Raw genomic sequence first — 17524 nt, 5'->3', positions numbered from 1 at the left:
CTCCACCACCTTCCCCTGGGATCACTTCTGTGAGATCAGCGTTGGCAAACGGGGGGGGGGAAGGGAAATTCCCTCTGTATTCAGCAACACCGCACCCACGCACTTTCCAAGTGCTTGTAGCAAGAGGCTCGGGATCATTTGGAGAAAGTTATTACATCCAAAGACAGAAGGGGTCTCTAAGGGTGAATATCACCCCCCAGCACCAGTCTCGTCGCTTCATGGGGGTTGTAGGATGCTGGGGCCAGCCACGAGCTGCCCCCGGGTCTCTGTTGGCTGCCGGGGTGGGGCTCACGTTCAGTTGGCTGGGTTGGGGTTTTGGTCTGTTTTGTTTTTGTGAGTGACTTCTACATCCAGCAAAGATATGTTTGATGAAACCTGTTAATTTTGTATATCTGGCTGTTTACTGCACCATGGGATTGTAATGGTCTGCATCATCTGTGTGTGTGTGTGTGTGCGCGTGCGTGTGTGTATATGTACTGTATGTATATAGATATATGTAAAATATATTCACGTACACATGTATATGCATTAGCTGTAAGTGGCACTGCCCCTTAAAAATAAAACAAAATTCACTGTTAGCACATTCTGCCACGTGTTTAGGCAGAATTGGGTTGGTTTTTGTCAAATGAAAAGGAGTTTATTGTGTTCATCTTGCATATGTGCTTCTGAAATGCTGAACTCTGGATTTCCTTGGGGGTTACTACTCTATTTGTAAACCGAATTGACTTGGGGTGTTACTTACCCTGGGACAAAGCATTCGACTTTGTCCCAAGAAAAGGTTTAGCAAAAGAAACCCCTCTTGCTCTCCTGCGAGATGCAGTGATCGTTTGCACGTTCCAGTCGCCCCTCAGTGCCCCCTGTCCAGAGCTGATGTGCAATGGGTGGTGTTGGTGCGTGTCCCTTTGTGAGTGGACTCTTTGTACAAGGTGTGGTTCAATGTAAAGCATGAGTGGGTGTTTGATCTTGTGTCGAGGGCTGAAATAACAGCACACTCCTTTGTACAACCTTTGCATCAATGTTTCTGCTTTTCTTTGACTTCTATTTTCTTTAAGGGAAACTGCATCTGTTAAGAACCTGCTTCTCCAGAAGCTATGGAATTATTTTGTTTTCCAGATGAATTCCAGCATGTAACTTTGGTACTCTTGTTTGTTATTTGTGTAAAATCTGTTCTTCTGTCGTTTATGGTGTAGTCGGGGAGGGGGGTGGGGGGAAGAAAAGAAAAAAAAAAAGGAATTCATGTAGTTTAACTTTTAAAGAAAAGAAACAAACTGCTTCATAAGGAAACCAAGTGTATGTTAGTGTTTTCTGACAAGTCATCCTGTAGTTTCTAGCTCAGTAATGCAACACTGTACTTGTCACCAGGTGTGTTACAATTTTGCTGTACTTTCTTTTACTAGATGGTTGGGCTTTTAAATCCCAGACACTAAGCATCCTGGGCCTACTTGCTCTAGATCAAAAAAAAAAAAAAAATGCAATAAAAAAAATTGCAATAAAGCACATTGACATGTAATGTTTTAGAAGGATGTACTGACAGCTGTTTCTAATAAATTCAGAACTGCAGCGTGGTCGGGCTGTCGTGGTGTTAGCTGTGTCTGTCTCCCAGCCGAGGCATCATCTTCAACAGAGGCTTTAAAGAAAGACTTGCAGAGGTCTGATTTCCTCTCGGCTGGAGAGAAAGCCCCTCTCGGGGCTGGGACGAGGGAGGAATACACGTAGCACACGCGCGCTCTTTAATGGAGCCTTTCCTGCGTTCCTTTTGCAGCCCCTTCGGAGAGAGCAGGAGCCATCAGCAGTGTTCTTGCATGCCTGGCTGCTTCCCCTGCCATCAGGGAAAACCACGTTTGGTGATGCTGATCCCGGTACTGGGGGCTGAGGGGTGGGGGCTGCAGCACTGAACAGGCTTCCCAAAGACCCAGCTCGGCTGTATCCATTCGCCTGGATTTTGCAGGAGTTGGGGAAATCACTGTTCGCTTTCCGAATTCCTTCATGAGCACCAGGCACTGAATCCACTGAAAAATCAGTGAGTTTGGGGGTAATGCTGCTCATCTTCTTTCATTCCAAACACAGGTGATGGCAGGAGGGCAAACTGTGGGGGATGTTTTGCCCCTTAAACGTGGGGGTTGGTTGGGATGCCAGAGCAGCATCCTTGGAAAATTAGGGCAGGGGCAGTTGCTGTGTCTGTGCGGGGCTCAGTGTTTTTGCAGCCCCGTGAGTCGACGTTTTCACAGACTGCTGAGCAACATTTTTCCAGCCTCCTGAGTCAACCATTTAAAAAAATGCTGCATCAGCATTTCTCACACTGCCAAGTAAGCCTTTTCAGCTGCTGAGTCAGCATTCTCTCCATCACTCACGCCACAGGACCCTCCACCATCAGGCAGGGAGCACCCAAAAAAGCAGAAGAGTCCCTGATGGTGCAGGAGAGCACGGACCCTGAGGACTTGCTCAGGCATCTGTCATTTACACCCGGCAAGGAGCTCAGCCCGTGTTACAGCACCTTGGGGTTCTCGTGCTCCCCTTGTCCTTCCTGGGAAGGGACACAATGCTGGAGGGATGCAGCCATTCAGAGACATCACCCAGAGCATCAGGAGCCACATGGCTCCCAGTGGATGAGCCATGGGCACTCTGGGCTGATGACTACTGCGTTGGCAGCACTGGGCACCCAAGTGGGAGGGGAGCGAAGGGAAAACATCAGCAAGAAACTGGGAGGACTGCAAGGGGCTCCTGGGGCCTGGCTCCTTTTTATTATTATTTAATTTATTTCCTTTTAATAAAGACTAATGAGGTAGAGTTGCAGGGAAGATGTAAGTCACTAATTGGCGAATCGTTTTTTAGGGCTTTGCCAGACAGTTCGTTGTGTTATGAAAACATTACAGCCGGGAGCCGAGGTAGGAAATTTCCAAGCGGCCGTGCTGACTGGATGGAAAGAAAAACACCTCCCAGCTCAGATGTCTCCTCAGAGAAAGGGCAGATCCTGGGGATTTTTCCATCCTCAGCAACGCCGCAGAGCTTCCTGCAAGTCCCTTGGGTTCCCCCCACCCAGTCACATACAGGATCCTTCCTGGGGGCAGGCAATGGCATGGCACCCCCAGGCACAGCACCAAAGGGGGGGCTGTGGAATGGATGGACAGACATCCCCAGGCTGCTTTCATGGGATTTCTGTTCCCCCATGCTGTAGTGGGAGGTTCGTGCTCATGGGAAAAAAATCTGGGGGGCAAACCCCAAACATCTCAAAGACCCCATCCTCCCCCAGCCAAAATGACTTGATGTAAGGGATCAGAGTTTAGTTTGAAAGCCAGAGGCTTGTTGCAGCAACCAAGGTCCTCCACTTCTCCTCTTCAGTTTCAGCTCTCAAAATAGAGTTATTTTAGTCTAATAGTTTAGTTTAATAGACACCGTGTTGCTGGGCAGCAGGAGCAACACAACCAGCAGCTGCAGCTCTGAGTACCACGGTCATGAATAACGGGCAGGGCAGTGAGATGGGCTGCACAGTGCCTGGAGCTGCCCAAAAACCATGAGGGACAGGATTGCCTGTCCCATCTGGCCCACTCCGACATGCACAGCCAGTGCATGAGATCCATCAGGCACCTCTGCCATGAAGGAAGCACCTGAACATGGAAATGCAGCTGGGGCAGCTGCTTCTCACACCAGTCCCACCATGTTTGAGTCAGGGTGGGTGCAAAGGTGCCCAAGACGGAGGGTGCAACCTGAATCCCCTGGGAACAGGACCCTCCCCAAGGATGCACAACCTGGCCCCAGGGAGATATGAGGAGAATGAGGGAGCATTTGCCCCGGCCATGGGCCACAGTTCCCCCCAGTGAGACACGAGATGCAGCATTTCCCTCCTTGGAGCATCAAATCCAAGCTTGGAGCAGTGAAGGGCAGCTTTCAAGCAAACTGGTGGATTAGGGTCGGCCACAGACCCAGAATCCCCATTTCATGGGAAATGTCATCAGCTCACTTGTCGGGTTTCATCCAAGTTGGAGCAAAATGTTAATGTACAAAATCTGACTCTGGACAATACTTCCAAGGGGAAAAAAACACCTCACACCAATTTTGGTTCAGCTGGCACAGTCCCTCAGCAGCACTAGCAGCACTAGCAATCCATGCACCCGGGAGGTTTGAAGGACAGAGGCTTCACCCTGACAAGCATAAACCACTCCCTGGCTACTATTTTCTCCAGACTTTCTCCTGGCTACTATTTTCATCAAATCTCTTCTTTCTGATGGCAAATCTTTCTCCCTGAGGAAACAAATTGGCTCTGTGGAGAAGGGATGGGTAGGGGACAAGATGCCAGGGCACCCTCTGCATGATGACTCTGTGCTCCCTGGGCCAGAGAACATGCTGGAGCAGGGGAGAAAAGGTTCCAGAGCACCAGCTGGGCTGCTGCCCACTCTCCTGTCTCCAAACCCATCCTTGGTGGTGGTGGCTCCTGGGAAACATCTTGGCCACTGCCCAGTTGCTCCAGTGCATTGCAGGGCAAAACCACTGCAGATTCCCCTGGGCTCCTGCTGCCCTCTGCACAACCATCTGCCCAGAGCCCCTCCCTTCCCCATTCCCTACCAGACCCAAGCCACAGGGCAGAGCCTTGACCTCTCCCTCCAAGTGAGGGGACGCTGCTCCTCATGCCCAGCTGCCTCAGCCTCCCAGCCCTGATGCAAACCAGAGCAACCCAGGGGCTGGCTCCCAGAAGAGGGATAAGGAGCAGGAAGAGGAGCATGAGCTGTCTCAGGGCCTCAGGGGCAAGCAAAGGCATGTCTCATGATTGAGCATCTTGGGCAGACTGGAATGCTAGGAGGGAGGGGGCCAGGATGTGTCCCTCCCTCCCAAAAACCTCTCCCTGAGCTCCTGTGTGGGAGAGATCCTGGTTTTTTGGGCTGCTGTCACAGGGCTGTGCCCAGGAGAGGCACTCACTAGCCACAAGCCTGCTTCGTGCCACAAGCCTGCTTCAAGCAGAACTGTCACTGAAACATTCCCCAAACTTTTTCCCTTTGCTCACACTTTCAAGGGAAGGGGCAGGAAGGGTGCACTGAGAGCAGAGCCAGCCCGCCCTGGGCAGGTGCTGTGCACGCTCCCAGAGCCGCTCTGCCAAAGGAAACACAAACATCCTACCCAAAGAAAGCACTTTTCATCGGCAACACAGGTTCCCATTTTTGCACAGGGCTGGTCTGTTCCGGGCAGTTTTCCCCACCGCTCCGCCGGGCTGAGCAAGAGCCCGGCCGAGCTTTCCGGACTGGGCTTGGGCCAGAGCCGCCCTTCCTGCCCCATGTTAGATCCACCAAAACCAGTCAACGTGACCACGTCCGGCACCTGGAGAGGATTTAGGCTGGCCTGATGTGAGACACCCCGGAGTTAAAGGGGCTTAGTCAGCCTCAGAGTCCCTCCCACACTTGGGGTGGCAGCTGGGGGTAGTAAATCTTGGGATTGTGGCACTTGGGGTTGTAGGACCCTGGAGATTTGAGACCTAGAGGCTGTGGGACTCTCCTTCTCCTTACTTCTGGCAAGTGGAATTTTGGCCAAACCTGACTGTCTCTAGCCCTGAAAAGGCGAGCACCCCCCATAACCTAGAAGGAGCTGTTGGAGGGAAATTCCAGTGTCATGGAGTGATGCAGCTTATGAAATAGTCCAGGACAACACAAGTAGGTTGTTAAAAAAAAAAAAAAAAAAAAAAAAAAAAAAAAAAAAAAAAAAAAAAAAAAAAAAAAAAAAAAAAAAAAAAAAAAAAAAAAAGAGAGAGAGAAAGAGAAGGGAAAAAAAAAGGGTAAGTGTTTCTTTGGCCTAAAGTTTGGGAAGACCTGAGGAGGAGACAGGAATCAGAGCAGAAAGAGGGGGTGAAAAGGAACGCAAGGGCACTTGGACGCACATCACTCATGGAATAAATAGCTCCGGGTATTTTATACCTGTCCTCAGTGGCAGGCGGGGAAAGGAGCAGCCGGGGCTCCTCATCCTGCTCCTCCGTGCCCATCAAAGCGCTGCCGCCGCGGCAGAGCCGGCGGTGCCCCTGGCAGGGCTGCCCTCCGAGGATGGAGCTCAGCCCGAGTTCAGCCCGCCCGGCCGCCGGCGGGAGCAAAGTCCGCGGGGGCAAACGCAGGGCCGGCACTCCAGGAACAAAGCGGCCTTTCACGGCAGCGGCTTGGCCAAAGGAGCCGGGGAATATTCCGGTCCAAGGGCTTCCAAACGGCTCCCAGCTTTGATCCCGGGCACAGGGTGGGTTGTTGGCGTTTTTTCTTTCCTTCTCTGTGTTGATCTTATTTTTTTTTTTCCTTCCTACTTCAAGGCATAATTTTTGTGAGTGTCCATAATTTCTAAGAGAAATTTCTTGCTGCTCCAGGACGAAAAACCTTCTGCTGGGAGCAAGGTGCAGGCACTGCATGGCCCTTTCCCCTATCATGTCTTTCCCCCATGGAGCGAGGCTTCAGCTGCCATTTCTGCCAGGAATTTTGGGCGCAGCACCAGTGTGTGGCCCCTACCACCCCTCTGAGGCCACAGCACTCCTCTTTTGTACCCAGGTGGCCTCCCAAAGAGAGAAGCCCCTCCTCCCAGGCCCACTAGAGGTGCAGGTGCCCATCATTATCATTTTTGACTCAGAGGCTGGTTTCTGAACATGTCTGATAAATCCCAGCCTCACTCAGTGGGGGAAATCAAAATAGCTCCACAGTTGTGTACCTTCTTTCCCAAACCATGCCCTTCCCAGGGGACCTGAGGGCTTGCACACTCAGGTGGCCTTTCAGGCCTCTCAGGTGGTGAGGACAAACATCCTCCTCCTGACCAACTCCCACACCTGCTGGCTTCCAACTGGTTCATCTGGCACTTGTCTAAAATCTGCTCCCCCTCCCTAAACGCAGAGGGAGGGGGATGCACCAACCCACCCCCACCAGCTGAAGCCATGCCAAGTGCAGGGCTCCCCCCTCCTGCAGCACAGGGAATGGTTCCCCACAGACCCATACACCCACACGGTGTGGGGCACACCTGACACCCCTGGCAAGGCAGGCCAAGCCTCCCCTGCCCACTGCCCACATCCCAAAGATTTTTAGGCAGCTGGAAACACGCTTTCACTGCTGCCAGCCTCCAGTGCAGGGATGGGAGGAGACATGGAATGGAGAAATGAAGTCAGCCCTGAGAGGTCACCACTGCCCTGTGAGCTGGCGGCCAAGGGATTAAAACCACCCCCCTCCTTTTCCTCCTTCTCCTCCTTCTCCTCCTCCTCCTGGTCCCGCCAGCCGCCTTCGGACGGATGTTGCCTTTGGACCGGACCCTCTCGCAGCCCAGCTGCCGAAAAAATGCTGCGGTGAGCCCCGAGCGCCCGTGGGCCATCTGGAATCCATCACTGTCTGTGCACAGGGACACCGGCCAAACCCTGCTCCTGCCTGCTGCCGGCACCACTTGGCTTTCCAGGGGAGCACCTGCGGGTGCCAAGGGGTCTCCCCACTTCCCAGGACTGGCATCCACATGGAGACCCCGCTGTGCCGCCAGCAGTGGCTGGGAATGGGAGCAGCCACCCCACAACCCCATGAGAACCCCAAACCACAGTGGCTGATGGGGGCCAGCCCCATGCTGGGGGAATGCTGCTTTTTTTTTTTCCCCCTGCCAAGTTATGGGTTGGTATCTCCAGAGTATGGAGGGGCCACGGAGGATGCTCCTTGCCAGCCCTGATGTGCTGGGCCATGCAGCAGGGCTGCAGGTGCCACAGGGCATTTTCTGGCCCTTCCACTGCATTCCCAGAAATCCCTTCAGCCCTCTCCATGAGACTCAACACCGTTTGGGGTTCATCCCCCTCTCCATGAGCAGCAAATGCCCCATCAGGCAAACAGACCCCAAAGGAGCATCATCCCTCTGTTCCCATGGGTGCAGCATCTGCCCAAAATGTCACTGGTGTTCATCCCTTGGGCTATCTGCACATCAGGATAAGCCACTCCTGGAGCTCCACCAACGCCTGACCAGAGCACCCCTGCAGGTCTGTGGCAGTTCTGATGGAGCTCCAGCCTCATTCCCCAGAGAGGAGGAATTGGGGAAGGATGGGCTGGTTGCCCTGAATTTGGGACGTGTCCGCACACACGTGTGCCTGCCTTTCCCCTGAGCAGGAAGGCCCCAGCAGGCAGGTAGAAAAAGGAATGCCAGCCCAGCCTCAACTGCAATCTCACAGCAGATTAAACTGCCAAACCCCAGAGACCCCCCGAAATTCAAATTCTGTCTCCCAATCAACTGATCTCATTTCTGTCCCAGTACCTGCTCCTCCACCACAAGGACAGAGAAGCAGGGCTGGAACGTGTGCATCCCACGAGCAGGAGAGGTTTTCCTGGGTGCTGGGTGGGAGATTTAACAAAAAACAGAAAGTCTTACGGCGCTGGCTGTATGAGCAGCACTGGCCTGACTCCTGCAGCTGGAGATTTTCCTGGGGAAAAGTGGGGCCTTCATCCAGCTGCAAAACAGATGGGTGGGCTGCCCAGGCATCACTGCACAGGCAGGGCAGGGGCTCAGCTGCTCCGTGGCACTGGTCCACCAGCATCCCCTTGCATTTGGAGGCTGACATCCCCAGAAAGAGTTTTCCATCTTGTAACAGCATCTGCACCCCCATGGGTTTCTTCTGGACATTGTTGCATTCAGTTGAAAGGTTTGGGAATAAGGCGGGGGGGGGGGGGGGAATTCCTCTTAGCCCAAAGTACTTAATGGCTAAAGCAACCAGGAAGGTCAGCACATGGAAATGCAAGGGCTGAGGAGACAGGGAGGAGTAAAAGGACCTGCTTTCCTCCTCATCCTCTTACCATCCTCATCTTATTAGCAGTGAGAGGGAACGTGGGCAGTGGTGGGGAGCAGTGTGGCCCCCCTGCCCCAGACGAGCATCCCCCACTGCTACGGGAATGTGCATCCCTGAGCAGCCCCATGGACAAATCCGAGGGTACCAGCATGGTTAAGGAGCACCCTAATTAATGATAGCTCCAAAATTAACAAGCTGGCCCCACCATCCACATCGACTTCTACAAAGTCAGGTGATGGCAGGAGGGAGGTAACAGGAGCCCATTTGCTTGTAAGACCACAGGGAAGCAGCCCAGGGTGGCAGAGCAGCGAGCTGGGGCTGGAAACTTTTAAAATCCCACTTTAATCTTCTCCTTTTGGTCTCCAGCAAAGCAGCCGTGGCCATCAGAGGATGAGGATGGGGAGGAAATGGGCTTTTGATGCCGCCCTGTTTGCAGAAGGTGCCCGTGCTGCCTCGGTCTGTTTTTCTTGGGGACTGATCGAAACTGTTCAAAGATCCTCAGCACAGCCAGCGGGGTGGAGAGCAGGAGTCAGGGCCAGGGAATGCCGGCCCCAGTGAGGTCCCACTTCAGGTGTCAGCCTGTAAAGCCAAAAATCACAGCTGAGGGTCAGGGAAAGGCACTGCCCTGGCACCAGTGCTGAGAGGGAGCGGGTTCAAGGGATGCAGGAGCATGGGAAGAAGTCCCAGCACCAGCTCAGCTCCAAGCTGTCAGAACAATGCTGCATGTGGATGGCAATTCCTGGGAACTGCCTCCTCCCAGGAATGCTGCTCCTGCAATTTTAAGTCATGAACCCCTGCAACATCCATCTTTTCAGGGTCCTGGATCCATCCCTTACTCTTCCCTGTTGGAGGCAAAGGCAGAGCCCAAGGGCCTGCTTCATTCCCCAGCCAGCAGTTCCAGGGGAGTCGCCTGCATCCAGCAGAGTTTTAGGAGGTCCACTGCACAGTGCCCATAGGGGCAGCACTGCTAAAGAGAAACTGAGACAGGAAACAGGAGAAGATGTGCAACCCCCTGGGTTGTGCCTGAGGTGTCAGGATCCGGCCCCAGAAATGCCACGTGCTCAGGAGCCCAGCGAGGGGACAGCTGCTGCAGAAAAGAGCCAGCTTAGGGGGTTGGCTTCTGGCTCAGTCCCAGGGACTCAGGCTGGGAGATTAGAGGCAGTGAGCTGGGCTCATTTATCAGGGAATGCAACCTTCTGCTGCCAGTGATCTGGGAGGGCAGCACCTTTCCCAGAGACCTTCTCCTCCAGGATTAATAGAGGTTGCCAGAGCAAAGCTCAGACTTATTCCTAGACCAGCGAGACCCATGTCCTCACTTACAGCAGCAGAGGTGGCTTGGTCATATGCTCTAAAAGAACCCAAGGGAAAACCTGCTGGGATGCTGTCCCACAGTGTGCTGCTCACAGAGCCTCCCAGAAGCCAGTTTTGGGGCAAATCCAGCCTTTTATTAAAGAGGAAGAGCCAGCTGCTGACCAGAGAGGAGTCTGCAGCCACCAGGCCCACGGGTTTAGCCCATCCTCCACTGCATCCCTCCCTGCTGGAACCCAGCGCCCTTGCACAGGGGCAAACCAGAAATGTTTATTTATATGCCTGTATTAGAAATAGAAGAAGATGCTAAAACCAGCAGCCATGGTGCAACTCCAACTTTCAAGCAGTTCCCCCTTGAAGGACCTCAGAGCCCAATGAAGCTGTAACGAGTTAAATCTTGTCTGACCCACTGCCTCGGGTGAGCGCCAGGGAGAGCCAGGGATGCTCCCAGTGAGATGTGGGGGAGGAGGGCACTCTCCCAGCCTGACCCCCGTGAGTTCAGTGGCAGCCCTGCACACTGGAGCTCTCCAGGCAGTGACATGGGAGAGCACCTCGCTTCTAGAGAGGTTCCCACCCCATGGCACCCCCACCCCCGGCACACAGCACCCTGTGGGATGCTCCCGCCTCACCGCTGACCCTCCTCACGCCGATTTAACCCCCGTGTCACGCTGCCCTCCCACGCCAGGCCATCCCTGGAAGCCTCCTGCCACGCCAAGGCCGAGGGCAGGGTCAGCAGGAATGAGCCACCAGCAATGATGCTCCGTGCCCAAGCTCAGGGAAGGCTCTTCAGGGGAGCCCTGTGACGCGGGCACAGCTTAGTGGGATTAGTGGGCAGACGGACGTGACTGCGAGGCAGTCGCCTGGTGCTAATTAAAGAAGGGATATATTTAGGCACCCGGTTATCCCCTGCATTTCACTTATTTTTAGCTCCCAGGCTGCCAAGCCGGGGTGGCACATGGGGAAGGGCACGGACGCGGGGCAGGATGGATCCATCCCCTGCCAGTGGCTGGACGGGTGGAAGGGAGGTCATGGCCTCATGTCCTGGCCAGCACTGAGCCCCTGTGGGAAGAAAACCTCTGTCCACACTGGCTGCAAAGGAGGAAAAAGCTTTATTTTTTCCCCAAAAGGGCGGGAAAATGAGTTTCAGGGAGCAGTAGGAGCAGCCCTGCTCAGTCCCTGCCCCAGGTCCATCCACAAGCCTTTGCCACCACCCTGACCCCCATATTCAAGGCTGAAAAGGGCCCTTTTTGGCATCACCCAGCAAAAAGCACAGCTGTGCCCAGGGAAGAGCAGCTCTCCCATCCTCAGAGACACATTCTTTCACAGTGGCACTGGCCTGGCAGCAATGCTACTGGTCCCCATCCCTTGTGTTGTTCCCGAACTGTCCCTCAGCACAAAAAGAAGTGTGTTCCTGGCACATGGCTGAGCCCTGTCCACGTGGGCCATCATCAGGTGTGGAGCTTCCTCGGGTCTTAAATACACTGAAGAGAGCAGAGAAACAGCGGGTAGAACAGAGCCCAGCACCCCCCCTCCAGCCCTCCTGGGCCAGGACAGCCCATGAGTCCCATTCATTTCCCTCTTTGCTTCATTCCCACAAGCACTCTGGAGTTTTATACTTTGGGGTTTAGCTTTTCCTCCCGCTTTCCAGTGTGAAATATTGATCAGGTCACTGCTAAGCTTACCTCCCCCCACCTCCCAAAGCCTCCTGGTTGCCATGCTTCCCTGGTGGAGCAAAGGGTGGGATGGGGAAGTAAATCTAAATTAACGACCCAGGGTGTTGAAACCCAGCCGAAAGCCAGGCTGCTCTAAGAAGGTTTCACAGCAGGGAAGGTTTGGTTTGAGGGCATTTTTGGAGCCCAACGGCATGCAGAGGTGGCCAAATTTCCTCCTTCAGTGGCCCATCAGGTAAAGCCTCTCCCAGAGCGGTAAGGCTGGGCAGTTCGGACTATGACTCAATACATTCGAGCTGGCAAAAACATCCCAAGTTTATTTATTTATTTGAATCCTTTTGACTTCAGGAGCAGGTGTCCTGCACCCTCCTGACTGCAGAGAGCAGCAGGGCCATGTGGGGCCATGGGCTCCCATCACCCGGGCTGCAGCTCGCCCCGGTTCCCTGCTGCCCATCAGAATTAGGCAACCCGTTTGAGCGGGTTTACGATAATCATCAAATAACTCGTTCATTGACAGCCTGTCAGGCTGAGAAGACTGACTGAGCCCTCGTTTGCTGATTGCTAATTAGCTTAACATTCCTAATCCCTCATTAGTGACTATGAAGTAAGCTCTGAAATATGAGGTCAGCCCTAATCAGCGTTTAAAATATAAAGCTCACTAGCAAGTGATGGAGGCGGGAGAGGGGGTGGCTGCAGGCCAGCCCTGAGGGTTTCCATGGTCAGAGGGAATGAGGCTGCACAGGGCAGAGCCAGATATGAAGGGTTAAGCCCTGTGGAGCCACAGACATCTGCACATCCCCCCAGATCTCAGCCCCCTGCACTCAGTTCACATCCTTGATGCACATGGGGCACAGGCAGCAACATGTCGGGTGCAACGCACGTACGAAGTGCCCCAGGTTCCTGTCTAGTCCCTGGTGCATCCAACAGCAATTCCAGCTGCTGCTTCTATTCAGGGCAGGCTGTCAACAGTGGGGGACCAAGCACCCGTGCAGATTGCTTTGGCTTTCTCCATTGTTCCCCTCTTCGAAATTCCAGGTTAACTGCAGGCCAGCCTACCTGTTGGCATCGGGACTTTGCCTGGAGACTCACTCACACCCTCTGATCCTGGGGGAAGGAGTCAAATATCAGTGTTGGCAAGGGCGCTGAAGCGTGCTGGGCTGCCCACGTGCATGCCATCATTTGAGAGGAAAATGGCCCTTATTTGTTGTGGCTTATTCCTTTGGAAGAATAAACTGCTGCCGACTAAGAGTCATTTATTCCTAGCCGGGGGAACCTCTGTAGGAGGGCTGTGGACGTTAGACTTAACCCTAATTAAACTCCAGCTAGTAAGTCTTTAAAAAGGAAGGGGGGGAAAAAAAAGTACGTTTCCATGAAGACGTAATTTGAAAATCCCTTGCTGCCACATCCCTGCTCGCCCCAACAGGAAGGACCGAGAAGATGATGCTCTGGACTTGGGCTGCAGGGCACAGCCAGCTCCTGCTCCAAGCCAGGTCCCTGCACGGTGGCCGAGGCAGGGAGCCTTTGCCGTGCCAGACAGGCCGTTTTGTTCAACGCTGCAGGAGAGGCAGCAGTGTCCTTTCAGAGCGCTCCCGTCCCCGCGGGCCGTGCGGTCCCTCCCCGCGTGGGCAGGAGCATCTCTCGTCCCCGGGCCGGCGTCAGCGATGACGCCCAGCGACGCGGCGAGCGGCTGCCGGCGGGGGCTCCGCAAATCTCCCGCGGACGGAGCTCTGCCTCGCCCCCGATTTCTGCTCGGCAGCTCCTCCGGAGCACGGAGACATGGGATATTTTGAGCATCCTTGGCAGCGGCGAATGAGGATGAGTCCAATGCCCCCCAGACATGAATGTCTCCCCAGCGCTATTTCCAAGGACAGGAATAGCCTCTGAAGGCTTTTCCACGTGGAGAGGGCACACCTGCAAATGTTACAAGCAAAGGGCTGTTTCTGGAAAGGTTTTGGGAGGTGCATCATGAGGGCAGCCTAAATAAGTGGGTGCACAAAGGGGCACCTGCTGCCTCATGCCATTTGGCTGATCCAAGCCAATCTCATACCCGTGCCGCTGGCAGCCCCTGCCCTTCGGATTTTATTGTGCACCCAATTCCTACACCCTTCAGCCGCGGTATTTAGTTGTGGCCAGTCACATCATCTTGCTCAGCCAAATTTCATGTCTTACATGTTTTTACTCCTTTAATAAGAACCGAGAATCAGGGACACAGCAAACTATATACTTATGGACTTGGTGGAGGATGGTAAATTTTGGGCTTGAGTTTCAGAGTGGGTTACTCACACACCTGGCCTTTGGAGCAGAAAATCCCAAAGAGCCTGGCAGAGTTACTGCAATACCCAGACGTTCCACAGGCCATTTTGTGCCCCATCCAGCAGCTGGCTGAGGAGGCGAGTTGGAGGCACAGCCACTCCTGGCACTGAGGGAAAGTGAGGGGAAACCAAAACAAGAGACAGACACGAGTTTGGATTTATGTAAAAAAAAAAAAAAATTATTTATTTTGGAGGAGGATTTGAACATCGACATGCAGGTACAACATGAATAAAAATTATTGCACCGCTATTATGTGGCAATTGTTCAAGTTTCTAAAAACACAGAAATTCCACACTTTCTCTTATCTAGCTAAGTGCTGAGTGACACGGCTTGGCAGAGCCCAGCGCAGGAGGTGCTCTCACAGCCACCTGGATATGGTAATCGAACACAACGTAAACACACACTTCTGTCAAATCTTCTACTAGAAGTACAGAATTATCCTTCACATCCAGTAAGATAAAACCAGAGAAAGACTTAATCCTCCCCTCTTCAGAAGAAAAAGAAAAAAAAAAAAATTTTAAAAAAAAAATACTCCAAATCACACCTTAATGCAAGTGTGGCAAACAAACCCACTGGTCACTCCTACCCCTTCCCCACAAGCGCTCTTTAGTACAGCAGCAGCCAAAGGCCTCTGACATTCGGACCAGGAGTGGCCGGAACAATGCTAAAGTCTAATATTTACAATAAATATCATCCATTTCTCTTAGTTTGCAACAGTAAGAGACAAAGGGAAAAATAACACTGAAATGAGGCACGGGGCAGGGATGGGCCAGCTGGATGCAGGAGCAGAGAGGAGCTGCAGAGGCTGAACCAGCTTAGATGCCGCCATCCCTACATGGATGAGGAGCAGGAGACACATCCAAGCTGACAGAAGAGGGAAACAAAGCGGGAAAGCAGCATATTTGGATGGTGACACGCACGGCTCATTCACCAAACACACACCTCACGCTCGTGACTTCCACCTTCCGCCTGCCTGACTCAGGGTTCCCTACGGAGGCCGAAGTCTGGGCTTGCCAAGAGCTTCCCTCGGACACTGCGGGTCTGAGTCGATGCTGGGAACACGCTCTCGCTCCTCACACACAGCTCTTCCAACATCTTGTTCTTCCCCAATGCATTTTTCAAGTTTATTTGAGAAGGCATTGAAGGAATTTGTAGCAGAGCAAGGAGTAAAGTCTTGGCGTATCTACCTGGCTTATTATCAAAATTTAAAAGGCTTTTTTCCCAGACTTTCTGCTTAGGTGCGCCATATAAATTTGACAGAAGGTGGAACTGGGACGATGGGGCACCTGGCACATGGAGGGAAACTACAAGACTGACCAGGAGTAGGGGATACAGGGCTTCACTAGGATGCTTTCCTGGCAATGCTGTTTGGTTTTCGCTTCCAAAAAGACAGGGATTGTTAATTGCACTGTTCACTTCCTGTACCGTAGCTACAAAAGAGGCAAGGAAACACACACCTCACCTCTTCTCTGGCCAACATAGGCAAAAGCAGCAAGAGCTGTGACATAGCAAGGGGCTTCACTCCTCTTTTTATGCCTAAGAAAGGAAGCACTTGCTGCCAAGGCAGGGAGTCAGCAGCTTACAGCTGGTACCATCCCATCCCTGCCAGTGTGGGATGAGCCAGGTTACCCAGCCTGGCTCATCCCGTGCTAACCTCCTAGGAGCAGTGGTTGGTTTTCCCCTTGGGTTTTCTAAACACAGAAGGAAACAGGGGACCTGCTACCCAGGGAACAGCCAGGTTGGACCATGTCCTCACACAGCTCTGAGCTCCCTCCTTAATTTACACAGACACTTCCATCTCGCCAAGGTCAGGTGCTCTCAGAGATCAGCCTGAGGCTTGTCTTTATAATTACCACAGACTCAGGATGCCAAATCCATTTTTCACTACTCCTGTCCATGCCATAACATCCTGCACTGTTTCTCAGCAACTTTTTAGTAGATCAACTCATCAGGGAGAAAACCAGCCAGGTAAGTACCAGATCCTGCCAAGTCTGTTCTTAACTTGCTGAATGATGCTCACCACCAAGAGCGCTTTGAGAGGATGGAGACACCCAAGACCCTGACCAGGCAGTGGAAATACTGTGGTTTATAATTGCAAACCAAGTGTATATGAGCAGCCTATGAATTCCAAGGAAAAAGAGCAGACAGACAGCACAGCAGGCTCTGCTCTCAACACCGTCACAGCAAAGTTTATTAACGTGTTACCTGGGAGCACCGAGGCTTTGGTTAGTGTAGTAGCAACACCATACATGTTCACACAGACTCATGGAGTAAACACTCATTTAAATATGTTAAAGAAAAAAAGCCCAAATCAAACCAAACCTTGGTCCAGAAATGAAATTCAAGCAGCCAAAATCAAATATATAACGGGGGGAAGCAGGGAAGCAGCGGCTACACAGAAAGAAGTAGGGTGAGATTTCAGAGATTTTTTTTGTGAGCTGTGGATTAAACTGAAATCAAGTTGAGAGATATGGAGAAAATATATTCCTATATAAAAACGTATGTGCATTTAGGGGAAACGAATCAAAACTTCAAGTTCAGAAAAAGCCAAGACAGTGAAGGAAGCAGCAGCGTAAGGAAATCAGATCAACAGAGTGGGTTTTAGCTTGGAATACTGTTGCACAGTCATTCTGCTTCTAACAGAGTAAGCCAGTGAGCAGGATACTACCCCTCGTGGGTGATCTGCAGGGAGATACACTCAGACAAGACTAGAATACAAGCTGAGCACAATCTGGGACAAATGATGGGAGTGTTCATCGAGAGGAACTTTTAACTGGATGAAGAAATGGCTTACAGTGCTATAGGTATCACCACTCAACACATTTATTGGTGCATTATTATTGACCTAATCCTCAGCAAGGAGCACTGTTACCCAGAGTCGGTCACACTTAAAGCAAAGCCATGTCTAAACCTAAGAGCAAAGAGTAAGTTTCTAATGGAAAGCGACCTCAGCAGTGGCAATGATCTAGCTATCAAAGCTGAAATCTGAAAATATCACATGTGGTTTGAAGTCTGCTTGCAGCTTGTCCACAGAACTTGAGGAGTCCAAACTCTTCACGAGTTCGATTGTTTTTAAAACGGGCAGATTCAGAAAACCCAGCAAGTTTCCCAAGCCCCAATTCAGAAATGTTAAGGAACACCTTAAAATCCCTACCTACTTAGACTCACCAAGAGAAGGAAAAGTCTCCAAAGGCCATTTATCATTGAGATAACTTTCCCCGAGACACACTGGAGAACACATGACTACAAATTTCTCTACTTTAAAATCAATCTACAGGCACCCCTTTCCTGGGGTCACTTACTCCAAGGCAGGGCAAGTTATGAATTGAAGCCAGAGAAAGGAAGATAAAACATCACTAAAATTTTAAAAACAGAGGGAAAAGTTGCCATGTGTCCTACAAAGGATAACTAAAAACAATCCCCCAACAAGCCAGCTTATGGATTGGAGATTTCTCTTTCTGATAATTCCATTGAAAAATAC

At 52.1% G+C, this 17524-nt stretch overlaps 1 protein-coding gene across 2 annotated transcripts in view; it reads left to right on the top strand.

Moving 5' to 3' along the window:
* The window catches only part of LOC114001708 (phosphatidylinositol 3-kinase regulatory subunit gamma), a 79027-nt gene extending 76234 nt beyond the window's left edge, over positions 1-2793 (top strand). For both annotated transcript variants that reach the window (XM_027747078.2, XM_027747081.2), the window contains one exon: positions 1763-2793. In XM_027747078.2, coding sequence (XP_027602879.1) covers positions 1763-1895 — 133 coding nt within the window. In that variant the 3' untranslated portion in view covers positions 1896-2793. The remainder of the gene's footprint in view (positions 1-1762) is intronic.
* The last annotated feature ends 14731 nt before the right edge of the window (positions 2794-17524 follow it).

The sequence above is a fragment of the Pipra filicauda genome, unplaced genomic scaffold (genome assembly GCF_003945595.2).
Source record: "Pipra filicauda isolate LSUMZ 115617 unplaced genomic scaffold, ASM394559v2 scaffold36_size6622888_pilon, whole genome shotgun sequence".
NCBI lineage: Eukaryota > Metazoa > Chordata > Aves > Passeriformes > Pipridae > Pipra > Pipra filicauda.
The sequence above is the reverse complement of the archived record's forward strand: the minus strand, read 5'-3'. Positions and strand labels throughout refer to the sequence as shown.